The sequence below is a fragment of the Chelonia mydas genome, chromosome 16, assembly GCF_015237465.2.
Source record: "Chelonia mydas isolate rCheMyd1 chromosome 16, rCheMyd1.pri.v2, whole genome shotgun sequence".
NCBI lineage: Eukaryota > Metazoa > Chordata > Testudines > Cheloniidae > Chelonia > Chelonia mydas.
In genome coordinates, this window is record NC_057857.1 from 24,998,000 (window position 1) to 25,024,771 (window position 26,772).

The window sequence follows — 26,772 nt, forward strand, 5'->3', positions numbered from 1 at the left end:
GTGACTATTCCAGTCAAGCGTATTCTCTGTATCTTGTTTATCATTATCTCTGTTGGGAATGAATGGGATACTACAGTCTTCATTGCCTTGGCATGTACGCAATTTTGTGCAGGGAAGATTGTTCTGATTAGAGACACTGCATAAGAGACTCTCATTGCCCGGGAAGAATAAAGTGATTTTTCTTTCCTGTGCTTCAGTGATAGTTCTTGTGATGCTGGAGTATCTGCTGACTGTTCTTGAAATACCACTCTAGCTGTTGAATTGAAGGTATTTTTTCCATCAGTGATCTCTGCATTGATGTCTATATTATTATCTCCTTCATGCATGAGATTTGCATCAGCGTGAAGTGGATCAGTTCCATTTGAAATGAACACACCTCTCTGGAGTCTCCTACTTCAGTTTTTGCAGCACTAGTGATGCAGCTAATAGTAATTGATGTGGAATCCATGAAGGTGTAGTATGTCAATTAAATTGCAAGACCAAAACTCATGGTATAGCTGTGAAGCAAGGCTTATGTGCACTGGTGTAATAATTGTGGAACTGTTAAACACTGTGCACTGTGCTACTGAGATACATTTTCTTTGAAAGGCTGACACTCTTTGCTGGCTCAATTATATACCTCTTTATCAACCTGAGGGCAAACTCCTGCACCAATTGGGGCACAAAAAAGTAGCTAACGTCAGTAAACTGCAATCACCTAGCTTTGGATAATAATCTGAATATTTCAGACAAGGATTGAAGCGGCATTATAAAAAAACACTTGTTCATTTGAAAGCTGTTCATCAGTCTTACTCACCAGAAGAACATTGACAAAATACTGACTTAAGTTCCTGCTTCAGATTACTAGGAGCTTGGATACCATCAGCTAATGTTATGCTGTATAGAATAAATGGTAGACTTACCTTGTCCTTGCTGTGTATGGAATGAAATTGCAGAACCATAGTTGTTTTTCTAATCTTGCCTGTAATTTATTACTGGAATAGTGTGCAGTTTCGACGTCTCAGGGAAGTAGGACTTTATAGCTTTGTAGCAGCTTGGACAGGCGAAGAGCTTTTTTGTTGTACATAAGATCATTGTCTCTCTCTTCAATCAGATGATAAAGTGTAGCGTTATCATTGGATTGTTGCAGTATAACTAGATGGTTTTTCTTTAAGATTTGTTTTACCCAAGCAGGAAAAAGGGCGTGTTAAGTAATAAACTGCATCCTTAGCAATCAGGTCTTCCACAGATAGTCTGCTCAACTTGTCATCGCCTCTTGGTTGAAGTGCTGCCTTCCTTAGATTGGTTGCTCTCTCAGATGTTTCTATTTTATGAAGTTTCTTGTCTGTCTTGTATGTTTTTCTCAAGCAAACAATGCACCAAGATCAATTGCTGGAGGATGTGCTTGTTCTTGTGCCTCTAGAACAGGGGTGGGCAAGCAAACGATGGCCTGTGGGCCGGATGTGGCCCGCAAGCCATTTTAAGCTGGCTGGTGCTCCGGCCAGGGCGCTGGGCCGGGGCCGCACCACGCGGCTCAGCCCCGCTCCGCCGGTGCTGGGTTGGGGCTGCACCATGCGGCTCGGCCCCGCTCCGGCACTCCAGAATAGGTTGGGCGCAGGGTCAGGGCTGCACGACGCAGCCCCCAGAAGCCCTGGCATGGCCCCACTCCAGCTCCTATGCACTCCAACGGGAGCTGTAAGGGTGGTGCCTGTCGATGGGGCAGCATGCAGAGTCACCTGGCCGCGCCTCTGCGTAGGAGCCGGAGAAGGGACATGCCGCTACTTCCACGATCCTCTTGAGGTAAGCACCACTCGGAGCCTGCACCCCCTGAGCCTCTCCCCAACCCTGTGCCCCAGCCCTGATCCCGCTCTCCAAACCCCGCAATCCCAGCCTGGAGCACCCTCCTGCTTCCCAAACCTTTCATCCCCAGCCCCACCCCAGATCCCGCACTCCCAGCCAGAACCAGCACCCCTTCCCGCACCCCTGCCCCAGCCCTGATTCCGCTCCCACCCTCCGAACCCCTCAGTCCCAGCCCAGAGCACCTTCCTGCACTCCAAACTCCTCAGCCCCACCCCAGAGCCAGCAACCCTGCCCGCAACCCAACACCAATTTTGTGAGCATTCATGGCCCGCCATACAATTTCTATTCCCCGATGTGGCTCGTGGGCCAAAAAGTTTGCCCACCGCTGCTCTAGAAGCAGGAAAATGCTGCTTGATTGCTCTCTGATCAAATTCTGAGTTCTTTTTTTCCCTGGGTTCAATACTACTCTGACATGTTCCAAATTCAGTTTGCTTGTGTATTTCTGAAAACAACCCCTGTGATTGAGTATTGTTTCCACATCATCCAAATTAGATAATAACTCATCAAGTAGCTGTCGATACAATTCATCTTTCCTGATTTCTGTCCAGCGCTGGTGGCTTTTGACAGTTTTGCTTTCTTTTGATTTTCTTGATAAATACCACATTTTTAAAAGTTTATGGAGAGTCTTTTTCTCTTTGATGTAAACTTTAAGGGGCTTGTATCCACCATATCTTCAAATACTGTAATGTCCCTGTAACGGTAACATTCCCAAAGTATATTAGCATTACCACCACCAGTATCACCATTTTTTATTTTGTACAAGTATATAGACTTGTGCTAAATTAGATATAAATTAGATCTACGTTAGTATCAAAATTGCCATTTTTGTTTAGTGAGCACTTTGTTTGAAGCCCAATACGAAGCTGTGTATTATCTTTAATACTAAAAAGTGTCACTGAATTAATAGCTAGTTTCGAGAATATTTCAAAGGCTAGTATTGCATGCATAAGCAATTACAAATTATAATCTACCAGGCAGACTAGATGCTACATAGTACGTATGAAAGCTTACAAATGGAGAAGCATTACGTTAAGAATTCATGTACATTTATATCTACCCACTGTGCATTACAAACTGTGGGCATAGAGTCTGCTGCTGCTAGCACACTACCTTCTGTGTGAAGCTGATCTGGTCAGTAAATTTCAGTTGAAGATATGGATGAGATACTTCCACAATTAAGAATATGTGATGTGAAAACATTTCATGGTAGATAATTGCATAATGTTGATATTTGCCATTTTTGCCACATGCTAAACAGTTTAATCATTTCTGAAAAAAAATACTTGATCATGCAAAACTAATAAAAATCTTTTACTACATTGTTGTTTGATAGCTCTGACCAATAAATACCACATTAAGGAGTTGGAATTAACTTAAACCAGGGGTCGGCAACCTTTCAGAAGTGGTGTGCTGAGTCTTCATTTATTCACTCTAATTTAAGATTTTGCGTGCCGATAATACATTTTAACGTTTTTAGAAGGTCTCTCTCTATAAGTCTATATTATATAACTAAACTATTGTTGTATGTAAAGTAAACAAGGTTTTTAAAATGTTTAAGAAGCTTCATTTAAAATTAAATTAAAATGCAGATCTTATCAGTTTAGTGCAGTGGTTCTTAACCTGGGGTGCACGCACCCCCTGGGGGTGCGAGATACTCTTTCTGGGGGTGCGAGACATGCGAGATTTTTTTTAAAAGGTAAATCATTGAAAACACAAATTAAGCACAGGCACATAAGTACAACTACTTTGTTTCATCAAACCTATGTATTTATTAACATTATACATTTTTTAACGATTACAGTAATATACTAAGTTTTTAAGTTTTCAAGTTTTTAAGCAAATTGTAGTGTAATTTTTTATAAGGGCTGCAGAGCATTGGAACTAGGCCAGGAGCAGAGCCCTGGGCCGGCTGCCGGTACCCCAAGCCAGCAGCAGCCCTGAATGGCAGGGGGCCGGGCAGCTGGAACCCCAGACCAGAAGTGAGGTGAGCGGGCCGGCAGCTGCTATCCCAGGCTGGCAACAGGCTGAGTGGGGCCGATGGCCAGGACCCCGGCTGGCAAGGGGCTGGCGGACAGAACCCCAGACCGGCATCGGCTCGCCCGATGCTGGTCTGGGTTTCCGCCGGCTCCTGCCAGCCGGGGTCCTGGCTGCCAGCCCCGCTCAGCCCACTGCCAGCTGGGGGTTCCATCCGCCAGCTCATGCCAGCCGGGGTCCTGGCCACCGGCCGCACTCAGCCGCTAGATTCTGGAAGGTGTCTAGCTGGCATAAGATCAATCCTAACAATACAAAAGTGATTTTAGTAGCAAGGAGGAAGCTTTTGGAGAGGCTGTGAGAAGGGTTACCTCAGCTGCTGCCAGCCTGGGGTTCCATTCACTCAGGCCGGCAGTGGGCTGAGCGGTGCTGGTGGCTGAGACCCCGGCTGGCAAGGGGTCGGCAGCTGGAACTCCAGAGCGGCAGCAGGCTGAGCGGGGCCGGCAGACAGAACCCCAGACCGGCGGTGGGCTAAGCGGAGCCAGTGGCCAGGACCCCGGCTGGCAGCAGCATGCCAGTAAAAATCAGCTCGCATGCCCATGCCCACGCAGGTTGCTGACCCCTGACTTAAACAGTAAAAACTGTATTCATAGTTACGTTACAGTGTTTCCTAAACTATGGGGAAAATGACGCTTTCTCATTTTGGATACCATCGTTTCACCTTGCCTACAGGCTTATAAGACCACTTGATAGCTCCACATCATACCTCATCTAAACATACATGAAATAAGCTTTAAATTGATATATGATGTAGGGTTGTGCAAGGTGGATACAGTAAACTCCAAAATATGGGTCTTTTTGGAGTATTGATGCACACATATAACAGTGAAATTATTAAAAATATAACAAGCAGTGGTCACGGCACACTAGTTGCCTTGCCATTGTCAGATATACTGAAGGATTTGTGACATCATCAACCTGAGGAAAAAAAATCTTTATTCAACCCAGATTTTTCAGCCTCCTTGCTTTCTCACAGTTCTGCCTAGAGAGGATCCTGGAAGGTGTCTAGCTGGCGTAAGATCAATCCTAACAATACAAAAGTGATTTTAGTAGCAAGGAGGAAGCGTTTGGAGAGGCTGTGGGAGGGGTTACCTCATTCAGTGAGGAAATATGCCCATGCTTTTCTCACTGTACAAAATCTTGGAATCTTACTGGATCCATTGCTGCCCTGGATTCTCAGATAATAAGGTTTAATTTTTATATGGCTAGGAGGTTGCCAGCATGTCTTTTCAATCTGGCTTTTAACCTATTGTAGATGATTTGTTAGCTGGAGAGCGATAGCGCATCAGTTGGCTGAGTAATTGTTGTCAATGGGAGAGGTGAAGGGGTTGGTAGTGTTATAGTTCTGTGGTCATGTTGCTCAGCTGTTGGTATTGTTAACTCATGTAATTGTGCCTATGGACTGGTTGTTGGCTGTAACTTCATTACAGTTGATGAGAGCCAGGCATGCACCTAGAGTAGGATGTATACCCTATCTCTGCTAAGTCTGTAGCACATACAATGCAGAATTACTAGACACCTTCATTTACTCACCATTACCTATGACTTATCTGTTTCACAAACGTTTTAAAACTTGTGCTCTTCAGTTATTTTGTCACTAGGTGGTACTGTTGCACAAGGCACCATGATTTAAATCACTAGTCAGGAAGACTCAATTTAATCATGGATTTCTACATAAAAGTGCATTCTTGTTGGTTGTTATAACCGTAATACATATTCTTCACGACTCAGAGATAGATGTAGGTTTCATTTTTAGAAGGTACACACTATACATTTTTAAACAGTGATTTATTTTGAAAACTTTTCAGATTAGTTTTACAGCTATATCAGAAAATGAGTGATTGTTTGGTTATTTCATTTACCAAAGGTAATTGAAGCAGATATTTATGAAGTCACTGGGAGGTGAACTATCTCCAGTTCAACAGGTTAATCATTAATATTTGCAGGATTTTCTTGCCATGCTGTATTAGGAGGAGAACATCACCAGACAGACATTTAAATAGTTTTATTTAACTAAAACAACAACGTTATGTATTCTGGATTTTTTTCTTCAACAGCAAAACATAATATTTTAACAAAACAAGCAAATGAAATTTTGAATTTAGTTAAACATTCAAGTTTTTTAAAATTGTTTTTAACTAAAATAGTTAAATGAAATATTAAAAAAAAATTAAATCGACTATGTCAACCAGATCAACGTGAGAAGCTTAAAATATTGGCTTCTGCAGCTAACTCAGTTGTCGTCACCTTCATTTTCCTGTTTGTTCATAATCTGGAAAAGAAAAACAAGCTTTCCTGCTTTTTCAGGTCCCAAACAATTTTTCAATTTGGAATGAATTAGTCCAAAGGAAGAAAATATTCTTTCTACACTGGCAGAAGAAGCTACTGCTGTTAAAAGTGAGATTATCACTTCAACAGTCTCTGAATCCAAGTGCTTAAGTGACTTCCACCAGTTCACTGGAGTGACTTTCTTTAAAACATCATCAGCAAACATATATTTCTTGAATGGTTCACCCTTAGCTCTGAAGTTTATTATAGTTGGCATTATGGTGGGATGATTGCTGGATGTCCATGTCATAGCTAACCCCTCTTCTTCAGCAGTTAAGGTTTGTCCCTGGTACCGAATACTGAGAATATTTGCAAGAAAATGAGCTGGAGATAGTGCTTGTCCCATTTGTTTTTTTAATGCTTGTAATTTAACTCTGTCACTGCATATTTCTGTTTTTAAGATCTCACTCAGTTCCTTCTAAATTTCAACAGCGTCAGGAATAAAACAGCTATTTCCCTGCATTTTATTCAAGGCTACACAAATAGGCTTCAGGGTACTCAGCATGTGTTCAACATTTCTCTGAAGCCCAATATTGAGAACTTTGGCTGTGACAGTGTCATCTATTTTTTCATGATTTTGTTCACAAACTGTCATCAGATTAGGCCAGTTCTTGATATAGTCCACTGCTCAAAACAGTCCACTGCTGAGTTCCATTGCATGTCTTGTGGGAGCGTTAGCTTGGTTCCTCCCACTTTTTTCAGAGCAGCTGCTGCAAAGTGGTTGTTATGGAAGTATTTTGCAATTTCAACAACATTAGCCTTTATTTCTGGAACACTGAAGTCTTTGGCTAAGAGGTGCATTAAATAAGCACTGCAACCATATGTTATTAGCTTGGGACTCTCTTATAAATAATTTCTTCTAATCTTGGATACATTTGCAGCATTGTCTGTGACCAAGCTGCATATTAGACATTTGAATTTTTTCCCCACAGTTTGTTATAGCTTTTACTGCTGCTTCTTGTAAGTATTCTGCTGTGTGTGCATTTCCTGATGTATCAGTTGTTTCTGTAAGGAAGACATTCCCTTCTTCTGTTGTCACACAAGCACATACAACAGGATCGTTGTGGACATTGCTCCACCCATCAAGACTCAGTTAACAATTTTACCCTCTAGACCTTTTGCACACTGCTCAATTTCTCTTTCATACACTTTATCCAGCAATTTGCCTGCAACATCTGCTCTGTTGGGTGGACTGTATCCTGGTCTTAATGACTGAACCATGTTAATGAAGTGTGGGTTCTCAATCATATGGAAAGGTGAGTCTGTTGCATAAACAAACCGGGCAATTTTTTCATCAATTACCCCTCTTTGTAATCAGCTGATTCTTATCACAAACTTATCTATAGTTGTTTCTGGATGATGGAGTTTTTTTTTTCTTTTTGCTACAGGTGATATACTGTGGCTATGTGACATATATGATGTGACCAAAACACTATCATTGGCAGATAACTCTGAAACTATAGAAAATGTTGGTGATCTTGAAGGTGGATAGTCTTCGGAATCCTGTATGTTGAGGATGGATTCTCCTAAACAAAATAAGTTAATGCAGTTATTTAATTATTATTACCATACTGCTCATTTAGTATTACTCATTGCATTCACTGACACTCAGTACTACTTTAAAAGTGAAATTGTAAAAGGAAGATCTGCCTATTTCAGCTGTTTATTTTTTATCACAACTGCATCTAAAATGATAGTACCATAGAGTAACAACTATATTTTTTGCTCAAACATGAGAATTCCAGAATAGTCCAGAAGGAAGACAGGCAGTCCTTAAGAAAGAAGTATGAAATAAAAAAGTTTACCAACCTGAATGAAGATCCTGCTTGTTCAGACATGTTCATTTCATCATCTTCAACACAGCTTCCTCCTGAGAAGGAACGCTTCCCATGATATTGTTTCATTCGGGAAACCATGCCTTGCATTTCTTTGTTGCGCTGTTTGCATTTTGCATGCATGCCTGTCTTATTCACAGGTAGAGGGACTTCATTAAAATATTCCCAAACTGGGTCTCTTCTATGGCCTGGTGCCATTATAGGTTTTCCCTTCTAGTGGGAGAATGGTATGGTAGATCTCAAGTCAATGAAGGCTACACTCAGAAAGACCTCAAGACTTCTGGAATATGCTGCTCAAACAGTTTCACTTTTGTTTCTACTGCCTGTCCCTCCCGTCTCACATTTATCTCCAGACTTCTCCTTCTCCAGATCTATTCTGCCCTCAACAATCTTCTATTCATTGAACTTTTTGAAACTTTGCACTTTTAGAGAGAGGTTAAGGGATTGACTCTGTGCATACAAATTTGCAGAGGGACAATAGGGTGAGGTCTGTTATTTCTCACCTCTCTCTATATTATTTATTTATTTAAAAACATTTTTGCTGTTAACAAGCATGTTATCTCTGGAGACACAAATCCACAGTTTGAGAACTGCAAAACTAAGCATCTCTGATGGTATCTTCTAGGCTGAGCACTGAGTCCCATTGGGTAGATAGAAAGATTAACCTAAATAATCTATACAGAACCCCCTGGAACACCATAAGATTGGGTTCCTAATCCATGAACTATTGGAACTCATTTACAAAACATTTCTTAAACATTACATGAATATATTGTCTCATACTATAGAATTAGAATTTATAATCCTTATTCCATGATGAGATATCTTTTAATTAAGATACTATCTTTAGATAGGTTTTTTCCTCAAAAATCCGATTTAAATTAAAAATGATTTTTAAAAAAAAATCATTGATTTTTATCCACCCTGCTTAGAATCATAGAACCATAGCATTAGAAGGGACTGCAAAGGTAATCTAGTCTACCCTGTGCCAAGATGCAGGATTTCTTGTGTCTCAACCGTACATGCCAGGCTATTCAGACTCCTTTTGAAAACCTTCAGTGAAGGAGCTTCTATGACCTCCCTAGGCAGTTCTTACAGTTAGGAAGTTTTTCCTGAGATTTAATCTAAATCTATTATGCTGTAGTTTGAACCCATTGCCTCTTGTCCTGCCCTCTGTGGCAAGAGAGAACAACTTTTCTCTATCTTTTTTATGATACCCTGTCAAGTATTTGGAGACCACTATCATGTCCCCCCTTAATCTCCCTTTTCCAAACTAAACACACCCAGTTCCTTCAGCCTTTGCTCATATGGCTTGTATTCTATCCCTTTGATCATCTTTGACACTTGTTTCTGGATCCTTTCCAGTTTCTCTACATCCTTTCTATACATTAGAGAGCAAAATTGGACACAGTACTCCAGTTGAGGCCTAACCAGTGCTGCATAGAGTGGTACTATCACCCCTCGTGACTAGCATGCTATGCCTCTGTAAATGCAACCTAAAATTTTATTCCCTCCCCCCCCCCCCCTTTTTTTTTTTTTTGCAACAGCATCACACTGTTGACTCATGCTAAGGTTGTAATCCACCACACCTCCCAGATCCTTCTTGGCAGTGCTGCTGCCAAGGCAGTTATCCCCCATTCTGTATTTGTGTATTTGGTTTTTCTTCCCTAAGTGTAGCACCTTACATTTGTTTTTGTGGAATTTAATTTTGTTGTCTATAGCCTAGTTCTCCAATTTATCAAGATCCCTTTGAATTTTAGCTAAGTGTTTGCAAACCCCTTCCTCCCCTGATGTGTGTCATCTGCAAATTTGATCACTGTGCTGTTTATTCCTACATCCAGGTGATTAATAAAGATGTCATAGTGGATCACAACCTAAATATGACTCAACAGTGTAACACTATTGCAAAGAAAGCAAACGTTCTGGGATGTATTAGCACGAGTGTTGTAAGCAAGACATGAGAAGTAATTCTTCTGCTCTACTCTGTGCTGGTTAGGCCTCAACTAGAATATTGTGTCCAGTTCTGGGCTCCACATTTCAGGAAAAATGTGGACAAATTGGAGAAAATTCAGGGAACAGCAACAAAATTGTTTAAAGGTCTAAAAAAACATGACCTATGAGGAAAGACTGAAAAAAATGGGTTTATTTAGTCTGGAGACGAGAAGACTGAGAGGGGATATGACATAGTTTTCCAGTACATAAAAGGTTGTTATAAGAAGGCGGGCAAAAATTGTTCTCCTTAACCTCTAAAGAAAGGACTGGAAGTAGTGGGCTTAAATTGCAGTAAGGGTGGTTTAGGTTGGACATTAGGAAAAAATTCCTAACTGTCAGAGTAGTTAAGCACTGGAATAAATTGCCTAGGGAGATTGTGGAACCTCCATCATTGGAGATTTTTAAGAGCAGGTAGACAAACACCTATCAGGAGTGGTCAAGATAATACTTAGTTGTGCCAGCAGTGCAGGGGACTGCACGAGATGACCTCTCGAGATCTCTTCCAGTCCTATGATTCTGTGTTAAATAACATTGGGCTGTAATGGGGCGGTGACCCCATCCCCATGCCAGGTTGGGCTACAGTAGGCCAGAGTGGCTGCGCAAGGTGGCAGCCAGTCAGGGAGGGCCTGTTAGAGAGCCAATCAGGGCTGAGCAGGAGGCAGCCAATCAGGGCCAGGCTAGGCCCTATATAAAGGCTGCCCAGGCAAGAGGCAGTCAGTCCTTTCCAGACCTTCAAGGGAGAAGGTCTGTCTCCTGAGTGAAGGAGACTAGCACCCAGGACAGCGTAGTGCTGGGTAGGCTTGGGGGAGCTGAGGAGAGCCCCAGCCCAATACCTGCCAGGCTGCAGGCCCTAATAGAAGGGCCCACAAGGTGCAAGGGGGCCGAAGGGGAAGCGGTCCAGGGAGGAGAGGCAGACAAGGGGAGCGAAGGAGGGGAGGGAGGCTGCCGCCAGAGGGTCCCTGGGCTGGGACCCAGAGTAGAGGGTGGGCCTGGGTCCCCCCCTCTCCCCCTTGTATTACACCCAGCTGTTAGAAGTGGCCATAGCAGACTGCACCCGACCCCTGACAGGGAGTTAGACTTTGGGGGTGTGGTTGGCCACAGTGGCTGGGGCGAAGCAAAAGGACTGCTGTTACCCCCCACCCCAACCCCTCAGAAGTGGGTGAGTGTGGACTAGGGGGCTCTACTGGAGGGCAGTGTCCTGAAGAGGACACTGTGAGAAGGGAGCAACGCAGGTCCAGATGCCAACAGAGGGCGAGAGATGGACGGGACACCACCAGCGGAGGGCGCTCCACATGGACTGAGCTAATTCCCAGAGGTACCAACGGGAGGCGCTGCGGTGGTGAGTCCCAACCCCATCACATGGACCCAGAACAGATCCCCGTGGAATCCCATTTGAGACCTCCTTCCAGTCTGACATCATTCCGTTAATAGTTATTTGGTTTTTTGCGGTTGTTTAACAAATTATGTATCCACTTAATGGTAGTTCTGCTGAGCCTGCATTTCTCCAGCTTACTTATCAGAATGTCATGTGGGACTGTGTCAAAAACCTTGCTAAAATCCAGGTATATTATGTCCACCATGTTCCCATATCCACCAAACTAGTTACCCTGTCAAAGAAGGAAATCAAGCTGGTTTGGCATGATTTGTTCTTAGTAAATCCATACTGACTGTTAGTGATTAGTAAGGCTGCGAGTTTGTCACAGAGGTCATGAAAGTCACGGATTCTGTGACTTTCTGGGACCTCCGGGATTTCTGCAGCGGATCCAGTGCTCGGGGTGGAGGCAGCCCACAGAGCTGCCTGGCCATGCTTCTGCTTAGGAGCTGAGGGAGCGGGATGTCGCCGCTTCCAGGGAGGCGCAGAGCAAGGTAGGGAGCCTGCCCTCTGCTTTACATCAAAAGCCTGAAAAATGGGTTTTCAACAAAAAGTCCATTTAATCAATCAGTTAGTCAAAACAAACACATTTTGACTGAAAATTTAATAATCCGTTCTAATTAAGATACTTCATGGACTGATCTGTATTTTAATAGCCTCCAAATGGCTCCGTGATCTTACAGACAAAGGGATAATGTAATGGTGAAAGTCAAAATCATTGTGGGAGGTAAAGTCTTGTGCCTTGCAAGCACATGCTAACTCAAATGAGATTTTATCATGAGAGATTTGCCATTTGTGGTTGAATGAGTGATTTATTTAGAAATAGGTATTTAATCCTCTATTTATGAACACCCTTCCACTGAGAGAAGAGTGAATTTAAAATCCGTGTTTATGTATATCACGGTCATTGAACCCATATCATAGATGATGTTTGCGTGTACCTTTTTGTCTCTCATATTTTTTTCTTTATAGAATAACTGGACTCTAGTATATTAAACAATGAACAAATCAGTTACTTGTTATCACAATATTAAATGTGCATAACTAATTTAAATATTATGTACTTTATAATTGTAGACCAAGATTTGTTTTCAAACAAATTTCCTGATTATTCAAAATTAAATGTATGTCCAGCTACATGTTATGTGTTTGCCCTCCATTTGTTCAGGTGAACAAACAGAGTGTGAAGTTAGATCCCCATATGTTGTTAGAAGAACACTATTCTATCAATGTCTGGGAACACTCGTTGCCATCTGCTGCTTGCCAAGAGCTTATGATCATTTCTTTTGGATGTGAACTTTGCTGCTGTGATTCAGGCATTTGCATTAATCCGGTTTGAGGTGAGAATGTGGTCTTTGTTGAACACCTGAAATCTATCTGGAAACTTAAGTTGGAGCGGAATGCAGCAGTCCACTGATTGTGGTGCCTCTTGACGGTACCATTTGTCATCAGTACTCTACGATTTTGCGCGAACTGCTTGTTGATTTCTGGAGACAGTTTAAGGTGATGTTTTAAATCTACGAAGCCATAACAGTTCGGGACCTGCTTATTTGAGAGGCCACCATTCCCCAGGCTATATTGTCACTATTCCTGTTGAGAAGAGGCCCTTGAACTTGTCGGCAGCCCGCTTTTTAATGAGGAGGATCAAGAGTGCTCTCTGTAGAGGCCCCTTTCCTTTGGAATGCTCTGCCCCAAAGCAGCCTGAATTGACTTTCCAGGCACACAGCAGAGCTTATTTGAGTGGGCATTAGCGGAGTGCTGAGTCAGTTGAGGGTGGGAAAGTGTGATAGGTTTTCTGAAGCTCCGTTGGTTGGGTAACTGGTGATTAGATAATGGATGGTAAGGTGGGAGGAAGAGGTGCTGCTGCTTTGGTTAGTTTTAATGTGTCTCTCCTAAGTTCTTGTGTTCGCAGTGTAAGTCAGCGGTGCTCAAGGGTTTGCATGGATGCCCTCCGATGTGAACTTCTTCTTAGACCTAGATCTAAATATAAGCATTATACTTATGTTTATTTCCTGAACTGACTTGGAAAAAAAAGTGTTAGTGTGCTATTATGATAAAGTCACATAAGTACTCTTTTTGATTTTTATACTTCACAGAGAATTCTTCCCCCAACATATAATCTTTTTGTTCCATACATGTGGCTGCTCTCTCAAGAGAATAAGGAAATCCCTTAAGTCAGTTTTTCATAAATACTGTATATTTGCCTTACAGGAGTTCTCCATTCATCATGTTGTGTCACCAGCGGTGGCTGAGCTGAAATTTCCTGCATCTTGGGGAGAGCATGTATAAAAGGAATGGCCTCATGGCCAATGTGACCGTCACCTCCGCCACTCCAGAGGTACAGACTCACTGTTTGTTTTCATTTTGTTAGAGACTATGTCAAAATAAAGTCGCAGCTTATTTTGGCTTCCACAGAAATCCCTTCTGCCATGAAGCATGCCAGCCTGGTTTTTTTAGGAACAGTATGGTTTTTGACTATAAAGTTAACTTTGAATGCTGTACTTCTGAATGTTCACAGCTCATGCAAAAAAACCTTTCTTTTATGCTTTTGACAGTTGTTGTAACTTGTTGATAGATTTAAATCATCTATATTGACTGATTATTTGCTGAAGTATTTCTTTCAAATAAAAATAAACAGGTACCCAACTCTGAGTTGGGCCTTAGGGCTTTCCCTTTGATAAAGAATTTTGAAATTTTTGGCTTTCATTCTGAGTAAGAACAAAACCAAATTTCAAAACCTCCAATCCTCCATGAAATGGAATTACCTTTTCCCACACAGCTCTATGTTCAAATGGTAAAAACGCATAGATGTGGATGCAAGAAGACATTCAATGGCTATTGTGGGAAAATAGTATACCACAGGCAAAATATGTAGTGTATCTTGAAATGTATTGGCGTTTAAAATCTCAACCGGTGTCTTGTGTATCTCCTCTTGATACTATTTTTCTTTTAAATTGGGATCTGTTCAGGGATGTTTTATACACACAAACATCTTCTGTATTTTCCACAGTGTGCATCCGATGAAGTGAGCTGTAGCTCACGAAAGCTTATCCTCAAATAAATTGGTTAGTCTCTAAGGTGCCACAAGTACTCCCTTTTTTCTTTTTACCGTTTTTTTTTTTTTTTTTTTTGCTTGAATTCTGAGTTGTCACTCTTAAATTTGGGTTATTAATGCTACTAGGTCTGCAGTGTTAAAGCAAAGTAGATTTTGCTACTGCTTCCATCTTCAAAAAGGGAGTGCAGTAGATTTAAAAATCTTTTTAAAACTGTTTTTCTCCAAATACAGATGGATTAAAAGGTCTGTGCATTTTCTCATCCAGGCTTGTTAAGCTGAAAAGAGACTGGCCAGATTCTTTGGCCTCATCTGCACTTGAAAAAATTGAAAGTATAATTCACCATGTATGCACCATCTATGGGTGGCAGCAATGGTAGAGGCAGTAATATAGACAAGACTCAGGTATTTTTATTACCATGTTGCCACTTCTGCTGCTGCTGGTAGAGTTTTACCAGGGGTGAATTGTCTTTTTTAATCCTGTACAGACAAGGCTTTGTGATCAGTAAGAATCTGAGAGCTATAGCATGTAGATTACAATTTGGGCACAGCTGTAAATACGAGGTTGAAATTGAGGCCACAATTAAAAACTTTGGTTAATGGTGGTGGCTGCAGTTGAAATGAACATCTGTCTGCTATAGGGAGATTACCTTGGTACCTACATGCGCTTGAGCATTAATGAAAATATATCTTCAAAATACCTCTGTAAAATAAAGTAGCATTCCCAGTGTACAGACAGGGGAACTGAGGTATAGAACAATTTAAATGACTTGTCCAATGTCATGCTTCCAAGCAGGGAACAGTCCTAGTACAGTGCCCTAACCACAAGACCATATTCCAAGCAGAACAGCATAATGGTGTCTAAAGTGACATTGCAGATTTACTGTAGTTGCTGAATAAGATTATTATATGAGATGCCAAACAAACGCATGGAAATAGAGATGGTCTTGCAATTTTTGGGCACAGTGGAAATCCTAACTACAGGGTGGCTAGTCACTAGTCTGTACTACAAGTTTGTGTAATATACAGTGACTTTATTTTTCAAGCCTTTTAACTAATGATGCAGGATTATTGAAATGAGCTGGTTTGTTACTGTCCAAATTTGACCTCAAAGTTCTGTTATTAACCTTTGGGTTTGCTTACTGGCTTGAATATACTGTAGATTCCAGTAACTCTGCACAGTTTTTCCAGATGCTACCATCCTGCAAAGGCTGAAGTAAATAGGAATCAATACAAAATATATTTTATAACCAGATAATATTTCCAAGTTGTTGAGTTTGGGAGAAACCACTAAAACTGCACAAGAAGGGGCAGGAAAAAAAATTTGATTAATCCAAGTGATCCTTTTGGGGGTAGACAGGGCATACACAAGAGTTACTAGATTAGATTAGTAGAAGTTTTTTGGTTTTTTGTTTTTGTTTTTAAGCCCTTGCGAGATCTCCAGTGCTTGAGATTTGGGCAGCATTTACAATTTCCTTTTATAGCATACTCATATCTTTTAACTCTTTCAAAGTGTAGTGTTTAATCACATTAATGCAAATTGTTCTCATACTGTTTCAGTGTAGTCCCCCAAAGAGCCTTTAACTCTCACCATTCCCGAGCCTTTAACTCTCACCATTCCCTAAATAGTGTTAATATGTAAATTTTGCTAGATTTGTGGATCTTGAGCTGCCAGTATATCGATGATTGTTGTTGTTTATTAATAATTAATTTAAGCATTGACAGAGCATTTAGCAATGTACAGGGCACAAATATAAAACAGTTCCTGCCCCAAAGAGATTACTATCTATACTTCTCAATCTTCAAACATTGCAGTGTTCCGCACAAGAAATCAAAATACAGTGACAAGTGACCAAAATGTGGAACACTTCTATCTTGCTGGTTGGGCAAATTATAATTGGCAAATGATGTTTTAATGATAAAACCTATTTTTGAGAATTATTTTCTGTCTCTGTAAACTAAACCAATTTATTAATAGAATTGAAAAAAACAAATTTCCTCATGTGCAACCATAAGGAACCCCCCACCTGGGGTCTGCAGCTTTGAACCCTGAGCTTCATATTCACAGCACAGACTCATACTGCTTCGGCTAAAGGAGTAATTTATTGTGCATAAGGATGCAATCTCACTTTGCCAGTGGGCAACACGGCTATTTCGTCGACAGTCATAGAATGATGGAGATCAGAATTCCTGGGTTCTTTTCAAAACTCTGAGAGGAGAACGTGGGCTAGTGGTTCGAGACAGGCTAGCCAAGCACTGTAGAATGGTCACATTCAGTCTGAAATGTATGGTAAATGAGGTAACTTCTGTTATCTTATTTGTAAAATGGAGTGCATGACACTTGATTACTTTGTAGGATTGGGGGGCCTGAGGTCTTACTCAATATTTAGGCCTATTAAGCTCACAGAAATATAAACAGTATTTCTGAGGATGAGCAGAACTCATGGTCTCCTGGCTCCCAATCCAGTGCACCTTTCCTAGACTACAAAATAGTCTGTGGGGGAGGGTGTCTCTCTCATGTCTACAGAACAGGGAGCCCAATTCAGCAGAAATGTGGAATTTTACACTTGAAAACTCTTACTATATATAAGACAAACTGAGATTATTAGATATGTTAGAAAACCCAGAGAAGAAAATAACTATTTTTAATGTAGTTTTATTACTATTATTTATTAACCTTTTTCATGAGCATTATGGAGGGGAGGAGTGATGGGGATTGCAAGAAGAGACAAGATCCAAGGTGTAGGCCACAAGACAGAATTGAGCAGGCCAGGAAGTCGAGGACAATGTTTGGCAGTTTGTGTGTGAATGGGAATGTATGAGACTGGGATGTGGATGGTCATGCCAAGTGGTTGGAGCTGGAGTCAGACCTAGTGGTTGGAGCTGTGGTCAAAGGTCAGATGGCAGGGTCAGGGTCAGAGGCCAGATGGCAGAGACAAGCGTCAGAGCTGAGAATCAGAGCTGGATTACCTGGAGTGAGGCAAGACACAGGCAATGCTGGGTCCAAGGCAGGAGCAGGGCTGGGTCCAAAGCTGGAATAAAGCAGGAGCGGGACTTGTCAAGGCAGAAGTAAGACTAGGAATAAGTGATCACAGGAGCAATTGCATCTGTGGGTGAATGCTTTGAGCAGCCAGCAACAAGCTGCTGTTGGGCTTAAGGGCAAGCCCTCTAGCTTCCTTAGAATGCCCCATTTGACTGGCTATCATGTGGTCTAGTTCAGTGGTTCTCAACCAGGGGTGCATGTACCCCATGAGGGTATGGAGAGGTCTTCCTGGGGGTATATCAGCTCACCTAGATATTTGACTAGTTTTACAACAAGCTACCTAAAAAGCACTAGTGAAGTCAGTACAAACTAAAATTTAATACTGACAGTGACTTGTTTATACTGCTCTATATACTCTACACTGAAATGTAAGTGGAATATAAATATTGTAATCAATTTATTTTATAATTATATGGTAAAAATAAGAAAGCAAGCAATTTTTCATTGGATAGTTCTCAGAAAACATCCACTCGATGTGCAGCGGCAGTCAGAAAAGCGACAGAATGTTGGGAATCATTAGGAAAGGGATAGATAATAAGAAAATATCATATTGCCTCTATATAAATCCATGGCATGTCACATCTTGAATACTGCATGCAGATATGACATTCCATCTCCAAAAAGATGTATTGGAATTGGAAAAGGTAGAGAAGAGGGCAACAAAAATGATTAGGGGTATGGAACAGCTTCCATATGAGGAGAGATTAATAAGACTAACTTTTCAGCTTGGAAAAGAGACAACTAAGTGGTGGGGTATATGATAGAGGTCTGTAAAATCATGACTAGTGTGGAGAAAGTAAATAAGGAAGTGTTATTTACTCCTCATAACACAAGAACTAGGGGTCACCAAATGAAATTAATAGGCAGCAGATTTAAAACAAACAAAAGAAAGTATTTCTTCACACAGTGCCCAGTCAACCTGTCGAACGCCTTGCCAGAGGATGTTGTGAAGGCGAAGACTATAACAAGGTTCAAAAAAGAATTAGATAAGTTCATGGAGGATACGTCTGTCAAAGGCTATTAGCCAGGGTGGGCAGGGATGCAAAACCATGCTCTGAAGTGTCTTCTGTTTGCCAGCAGCTGGGAATGGGTGACAGAAGATGGATTGCTTGATCCGTTCATTCTCTCTGAAGCACCTGGCATTGGCCACTGTTGGAAGACAGGATACAGGGCTGGATCGACCATTGGTTTGACCCAGTATGGCCGTTCTTATAGTGTGCTGTGACACTTTTGTATTTTTATGCCTGATTTTTGTAAGCAAGTAGTTTTTAAGTGAGGTGAAACTTGGGGGTACACAAGACAAATCAGACTCCTGGAAGGGGTACTGTAGTCTGGACAGGTTGAGAGTCACTGGTCTGGCTGATGCAGCCCAGCTATGCTCACTAGGCTGTAAGAAGACTGAGCAGGTGCAGGGCCTTATCCCTGACACAGAGCCAATGTAGGCATTCAGAGTGGGGCTACTATGGTCAAACAGGGCAAGGAATATGATTTTTGTGACCGCATTTTTGGATGGACTGGATGGGGGTAGAGTAGGAATTGCACAATACTGAGGAAATGAGATTGCAGTAATGAAGACAGGAGATGATCAGAACATGAGCAAGCATTAGAGTTGCATTTAGCTGTCTCAGAACTGTATGGGTTTGAGATTTTCAGTAAGTTATGTGGAAAGAAAGCAGCAAGATTTGGATATGGCCTGGGTGTGTGGAGAGAACAGGAGAGAAGAGCAAAAGCTGTTCCATTTGAGGTTGGGCAATACTAGCCAGTTTCCTTTTATCTGACTGTTTTTCTTTCTAATCTAAACTTTTAAAATAGCCTTGTTAGAGACGGAAACTTATAAGACTTGATACAACTAAAATTTTACTGGAAAAAACATCCTGGTATTTTTTAGATTTTGAATGAAAAGCCTGTTCTGATTAGATAGCTATATAATTTGTCTGTGGTATAGTAAATACTAACATTCATGAGCCACATCTATTTTCAGAAAAGATTTGCAATGCACTGCATGAAAGTTCTTTCTTTATATGTTGTTCAGTTTTTAGTAGAAACTTTTATTCTTATGCATGAATGTGATATCAGACTTAAACTTTATTTTTTGTTTGTCTGACATGAAATCCATCACTTTGCACATAAGACTTAATTTTTCACTTTCTGTAGGATAGTAGCAGCTCTGACTCTCTGGAAGGAAGGAGTTCAGACTATGCCAATAAAAGCTATGATGCGGTTGTATTTGACGTATTGAAAGTAACTCCTGAGGAGTTTGCAGTAAGTAAAAATGTTTGCATTTATGCTTATAATATTCAGAACTAACAGTATAAAAATAGCATCAAAATTTTTTATTCTTTTCCTTCAAAATAACACCTTTTTAAACAAGTCTTTCAGCAATCTCAAAGATAAGTTTCTGATCATATAAATTTTGAGATATATGCCTCAACATGAAGCATTCAGTACTGAACTGATACAACATCTTTGTTTTTCTGTTGAAACTAATTACAAATCTGTTTGGATTTTTTCCAAAATATTAGATGTTTTTAAGTGGGTTTTAAAACTACTGCTAAATATCCACAGCCTTTTGGAAGCTTGCTGATGCAGACACAGCCCTACTCCATTTTATTTTTTAACCTAAATCTCTAGCATTGTTTTTTCATGGTTATACAGAAACAGTTAGTTCTTGAAAGTTGAGGGAGTCAGTTTTCATACCCCCGTCACCAATTTTCAGTACCAGATTCAAAGCAAAGCTTCCATGCCAGGTACAGCTCTTTCCTCTCATATTATTTGGCTTCTGTTTTAAACTACTACATGTGTAACATGCTACAGAGCAAGAAGAGGCGATCACGGGGTACTGAAGGTGGCTGAAAGTGTACAAATGTACTAGGCACTTGAACAGTATAGTTGGACATAAAATGTGGTGTCAGGTTTAAGCTCCTGCAATGCTTACAAAACACGATGGCCACAAACAAGACTTCCATACCATTGTAACAAATGTTGTCATAACTTTTGTGGATCTGTCATCTTGGAACAAGTCTTGACTGACAGTGCCTCATCCTGCACCAACTTGCAGTTCATTGGATGTGGACTACAGGTCTTTATGATGATACATTAAAATTAAAAACTCTCACTTAACAGAGCTACATTAGTTCAGTTATAAAATCACTTGATGCTTTAACTTCCATTTTCCCAAACTTAACTGAGCACCGCCCACAGGATTGGCCTCCACAGTTAATATAATAAAAGTTCAAAACAGGTTGAAAGTAATGTATACAGATTAGAATCATGGAACGGTAGAAAATTGATAAAGGAAACGAAAGGACACAAAAAGAGATCAATGGCCAGTAGAATAAGGAAAATAAGATGGAATTTAAGATATTAGGAACAAAAGGAATCCTAACAATGGTATTGGTCCATTAGTAGATGGTGGGCGGGCGGGGGAAATCAGTAGCCATGAACAAAAATTTCAGCAGCTCAAGTAATATTTGCCTTTGTAGCACTTGTAGTGTAGCCTAAGGAAAATCATATAATACTTTGATTTATTTCAGTTATAAGAGTTCTCATGCCCAGTATTTAAAAACAAATCCAACAGAAAAACCCCTCTTCGCCAAGGCACATTAAAGGCTCTCTTTAATGCCCTACTGATATTTCATTACTGATTTCCTATATTTGGGGCAGCTAGGTATGTCATCTGGTTCTGGTTCCTAGGGGGACCTAGTTAATTTAATTTTACTAGGAATTAATTGATAATTACTAATAAATTAAATTTCGTTTCCCACTACATTGACTTAAATCATGTAACATTCCCTTCACTGAGAATCTCAAATAGATTGAGTGAATATTAATTCAGCTGAGGAACTTTTCACAGGAAGTCTTGTAAAGCTAAATTTATACCCCCCTAATGGGCTTGGTCTAATTATTGACAGTACTGAAGGGAATAGGTCCATGGCACAATAAGTAGTCAGTGGAGACTGGAATTGGTATGTTACAACTAGATTCCCAGGGAAATTGGGGACAACCAGTCCAAGGTCACTCCCTAAAATTGAGTGTTGTGGTTTTTTTTGAATGATATAAAAATAAAAAGTTTGGGAGGAAATGTCGCACTGGTATATTCTTGCCAACATTATCTAGCTTGGGTACTGAAATCCCATAAAGAAAAAACTGGCAGTTTTGCCCAACTCTTGCTGAATTTTACTGTCATATCTTCACACTTTTTCTTGAACAAGGGATTATGCGAAACATGGCAGGAAAGAGACAGTGATTTACACTAGATATGGTACTTTACTTGTAAAACATATGGTTGTGCTCTGTGATGTGACAGTCCCAAGGGGATCTCTGGGACTGAGCCCCTGATGTGCTGAAACTACCTCTGAGCCCATTTTTCCTGCCAGTTTGGGACTCTGGAACCCTGTCTTGTTGAGCCAGACATGATAGCCTGCTGCAACACAGACCCAGGGTCTGAACCACACCCCCAAAGCTGCAGACTTAACTGAAAACAGCTCAGCAAGTACTCCTGTCTTCAGCACCCAGACACCCAGCTTCCAGTGGGATCCAAACCCCAAATAAATCCGTTTTACTCTGTATAAAGCTTATACAGGGTAAACTTATAAATTGTCCACCCTTTATAACACTGATAGAGAGATATGCACAGCTGTTTGCTCCCCCAGTTATTAATCACTTTGGGTTAATTAATAAACAAGTGATTTTATTAAGTATAAAAAGTAGGATTTAAGTGGTTCCAAGTAATAACAGACAAAACTAAGTTACCAAGCAAAATACAACAAAACACGCAAGTCTAAGCCTAATACATTAAGAAACTGATTACAGATAAAATCTCACCCTCGGAGATGTTCCAGTAAGCTTCTTTCACAGACTAGACTCCTTCCTAGTCTGGGCTCAATCCTTTCGCCGGCACAGTCCTTGTTAGTTCCAGCTCAGGTGGTAACTCGGATTTCTCATGACTGGCAGCCTCCTTTGTTCTGTTCCACCCCCTTTTATAGCGTTGGCACCAGGCGGGAATCTTTTCTCTCTGGGTCCCCACCCCTCCTTCTAAATGGAAAAGCACCAGGTTTAATGTGGATTCCAGTAACAGGTGACATGGTCACATGTCCTGTGAGACCCCAAGCCTCCGTTCTTCCAGCCTGACTCATAGGAACACAAGAAGGCTAGCAAGTAAACAGAGCCATTTACAACCGATTGTTCTAGTCAGTGAGAGCCATCAAGATTCTAAACCACCATTAATGGCCCACACTTTGCATAATTACAATAGGATTTCAGAGTTATACTTCATATGTCTAGTTTTAGGTACAAGAATGATACATATGTACAAACAGGATGAACACACTCAGTAGATTATAAGCTTTGTAATGATACTTTACTGGAGACCTTTTGCATGAAGCATATTCCAGTTATATTATATTCACATTCATTAGCATATTTCCATAAAACATATGGAGTGCAACGTCACACACACACCTACACAAACCAGATTTTTGAAGCCCCTGTAGTTCGGTTTATTGGCAGCCAGTCCCATGTTTGTCCACAGGCTTCTTCACCACACTGTAGCTGAGTAATGCTGTCATGTCACTCAGGTATGCACATGCCAGAACTGCCACCCTAAAGGCAAACCCCCAAAGCTTAAGTACTAACAAGACTGGTAGTCCAGGGCTGCATGGATAAACCACTTACAGTTACATTAGACTTGGATAAAGATCATTAAAGTATGCAAACGAACCATTTCCAGGCAAAACTTTCTACAATAAAATATGACAGTGCAGTAACATGCTGATACTCAGAGGGCTGCCCCTGCTGCTGCTGGCCGAGCACAAGCAGATAACTGAAAAAAATCCTAATTAAGAGGTGAATCTCCTCATTGAGAAAATGTTGGCACACAAGCCAAGACTCCTGAAAAGCCATACCCAGTAAAAGCAGCTGTAAATATGTACTTGTTTTATTTTCATATTAAATGATTTTTAACACTGTTTTTGTTACAGAGCCAGATTACATTAATGGATATGCCAGTATTTAAAGCTATACAGCCAGAGGTATGTTTTCTTAAATTCACTGTTAATATTTGTTTGGGATATTTGGGGAAAAAGTGACCAGTTGGATAACACACTTTCTTATAGGTATAAATGATTGATGTGGTGCCATAAATGTACATAAACACTGCACAACAAATGGACTCTTCAACTATAAACATACAAGCAAAGTGGACTAGAGAGACTAGAAGGCATTTATATCTGTACACTTTCACTTCAATTTTGTTAAAGCTCACACATGAAGATCCTCATGCTGATATGCAAAGTAACCGTGTGAGTGGCCCAGCTAGCACCTTTTTCTTGGAGATATCTTGGGCTAGATATGGAGCATTAGGCTGTTGTAGAACTACCACAGGAAATGTGCTGAGTTATAAAAACAGTGCTTGCTTATCTCCCCTAAGTATATACTTTCTTTTTCTTTTAAACTTTCCTTCTAGAAAATGAAGAAAGACCATTTTATGGAAAATTAACAAAAAGTGAAAATTATTCTGTTTAAGCAATCATTAAGTCAGTGTTTGACCTATATTCTGTGTGTTTTAAAAATCATGTTGTCTCTGAAGTATATTGTGTGTTTGAGATATAATTTTTGTAACTTACAAAACTTTAAGTAAGAGCCAGATTTTCAGAAGTGCTCAGCAGCCATCAGCTTTTATTGAGAATATGAAAATCTGGTACTAAATTCTTTCTTTTGTTGGTTTTGAGAAGCTGTACAGCATTAGTCCCAACTGCCAACATGAGCAATCTCAGAATATTATAAATTTAGTGCTTAAATGCTTTATATAATATGCTCTGAGTTTCATTCTCTAGGGATAGTGTGGTGTGTGAATTTTCCTGTAAAGCTGATAGCTTTTCCATTTAAGTGCTACAGGCAGTTTGGAGACACATTGGACTCTGCCTTCAAGGACTTCTCAATCAACAAGGTGTTACTCCAGAGCACTTGTCCAAACAGATTAGGGTATACTGCAGAGAAGTTAGACAAGCCCAGTGTTGGGCCCAGCTTTTTCTTCATAAGTCCTCATTGAAGCAGAAGCCACTGTTTCTCTAACTGGGTCTTTTGAAATTCATTCTCAGCCCAGTCTTCCTTGCTGGGGAAAAGAGAGGTTCCATATGCTTTTTTGGTAATACGGACTCAACCTCAGTTTGAGAGGTCTGCTCTTTTTCCACCGTTCTGTCTATGTGGGAAGTTGATACTCAGATCTCATCAACCTGTCCTGGTGACATCACACTGAAGAAAATGGGTATATAAGATATTCCTTTTTTTTTTTTTTTTCCTGCCCATACCAGAGAACTAACAAAACAAAAGTTAATGTAAACAGCGAAGTATAATTTGATTGCTAAAGAAATTAAATCAGACTTGTTCGGAAAGATTGCAGCATGCAATACAATGTATTTTTTATTAATGATTTGTTGAGACTACTGGTAAGGCATACATAAGAATGGGAGACTTTAGTTCTGTAACCTGATAATTAGGTGTGTTGGATAGTGATTTTGAAATATTTGCATATTATCAGTCTCTAATAAAATAACTTTTCAACAGCCCAAGATCTCCTGTAACAGGGTTCTACCAAAAGTAGCTTGAGCTGCTAAGGCAAAGTTAAATATAGCTTCTGCATGAAGTTTGGAGAACATACATTGTGAAGAGCTCTGTGCAGGCACTGATACTAGCAGTTCTTCTGAAAGACCTTTTTTTACAGCAGCTGTTCCTCATTTTCTGAACACTGCCAGAGAGCTAATATTTGAGATGGTTGCTGAGAAGTTTATCTGGTGTATTAGATCATTTTAATGATAGGATCATAATGAAAGACTGCATTGCATGACCTCAGTAGCTCCTTATTGATGGGTTAGCATATGAAGGCAGAGTCCCTGGGGGTATGTCTGCGCTGCAGCTGGGAGGTGTGATCACAGTGTGGGTAATCGGAGCTCAGCTCAAACTAGCATGCTAAAAATAGCAATGTGGATGTTGTAGCACGGCCCAGGCTAGCCGCCTGAGTCTAAGCCCATCTGACACCCTGGGTCTGAGCTGACTCTTACATGCTTCTTATAGTAAACAAAGATACCTCTACCAAAGTTACAGGAACGGAATACATCAAGTCTGTTCTTAGCTCCGTGTGTGAGTATTGTGGCTTTGCAAACTCAAGTTGGACTATCCAGTTGGAAGTGGATCAGTCTGCAGTAAAATGTTTAAAGTACAGCACTTGGGAGTTACTTTTTGTTTCCCTCATCTTATGATGAGACACAATCATTAAATATTCCATGTGGCTTATTGTCTTTCTATATGCATAATGAAGAATAAAAAACCTATTACCCGGGCAGGTGTCAAAAAATGGAACCGTGAAAATCAGGCCACTTGATTTAACAAAATATTGTTTACATGTTCTTGTTTTGCCTGGACTAGAAACCATTATTCCTGTATATACAACTAAGGGCACAAGTGAAGTAAGATGTCAGTATATTTTGAAAGGAAGATGAACTACCCTATAAACATGTTTGTGTATATGTTTTTACTGGTGTGTTTATATTAAACACACTTTTTGAACAACGAAGAATTTTAACTTCATGCTGACTGACACTAAGCTATAGACAATAAAGGATACTAGGGCAGTTAATTTAAATGTTTTTTTAAATACACAATTTTAAGTAGCTAGACCAGAAACCTCTACTAATTTACCACAAATACTTCAAATGAGATATTAAAATAAAGATACGAAAAATAGTAGCCTTTTCTTGTTTTAGGAAGGGAGTGCTCTTGAGTTTGATTACGTTATAGATAGTCTGACAGCAAGAGCCATTGCAAAATATTAAGAGGAATGATGCGTATTGTTTATGTAGGCCCTTCGAGAATTGTTTGAGCACTTTATACCCTAGCACCCCGCTGACCCCAATGTACATAATTTTAACCTACTTTTCAAACTTTGATTTTAGTGTCAGTCAGGATGTTGACACTGGCCAAAGCATTATTGGAAGAGGCCCTGGAGGTTTTTCGCCTTCCTCTGTAGCATGGGGCACGGGTCACTTGCTGGAGGATTCTCTGCTCCTTGAAGTCTTTAAACTACGATTTGAGGACTTCAGTAACACAGATATAGGTGTGAGGTTTTTTTGCAGGAGTGGTGGGTGAAATTCTGTGGCCTGCGTTGTGCAGGAGGTCAGACTAGATGATCATAATGGTCCCTTCTGACCTAAATAAATATCTAATATCTATGAATCTAATTACATAATGTTCTGCAGGGCTTATGCTGCCACTATTAAAACTTCTG

The 26,772-nt window shown here is 40.5% G+C and overlaps 1 protein-coding gene across 12 annotated transcripts in view; it reads left to right on the forward strand.

Moving 5' to 3' along the window:
* The window catches only part of RALGPS1 (Ral GEF with PH domain and SH3 binding motif 1), a 375,247-nt gene that overhangs the window by 20,689 nt on the left and 327,786 nt on the right, over positions 1-26,772 (forward strand). For 7 of the 12 annotated variants that reach the window (XM_037879494.2, XM_037879497.2, XM_037879496.2 and 4 more), the window contains 3 exons: positions 13,609-13,735; positions 19,647-19,754; positions 23,471-23,521. In XM_037879494.2, coding sequence (XP_037735422.1) covers positions 13,679-13,735; positions 19,647-19,754; positions 23,471-23,521 — 216 coding nt within the window. In that variant the 5' untranslated portion in view covers positions 13,609-13,678. Of the gene's footprint in view, positions 1-13,608; positions 13,736-19,646; positions 19,755-23,470; positions 23,522-26,772 lie in introns of those variants that run through there. The other 5 variants (XM_043530549.1, XM_043530550.1, XM_043530548.1 and 2 more) reach the window with 3 other exon arrangements.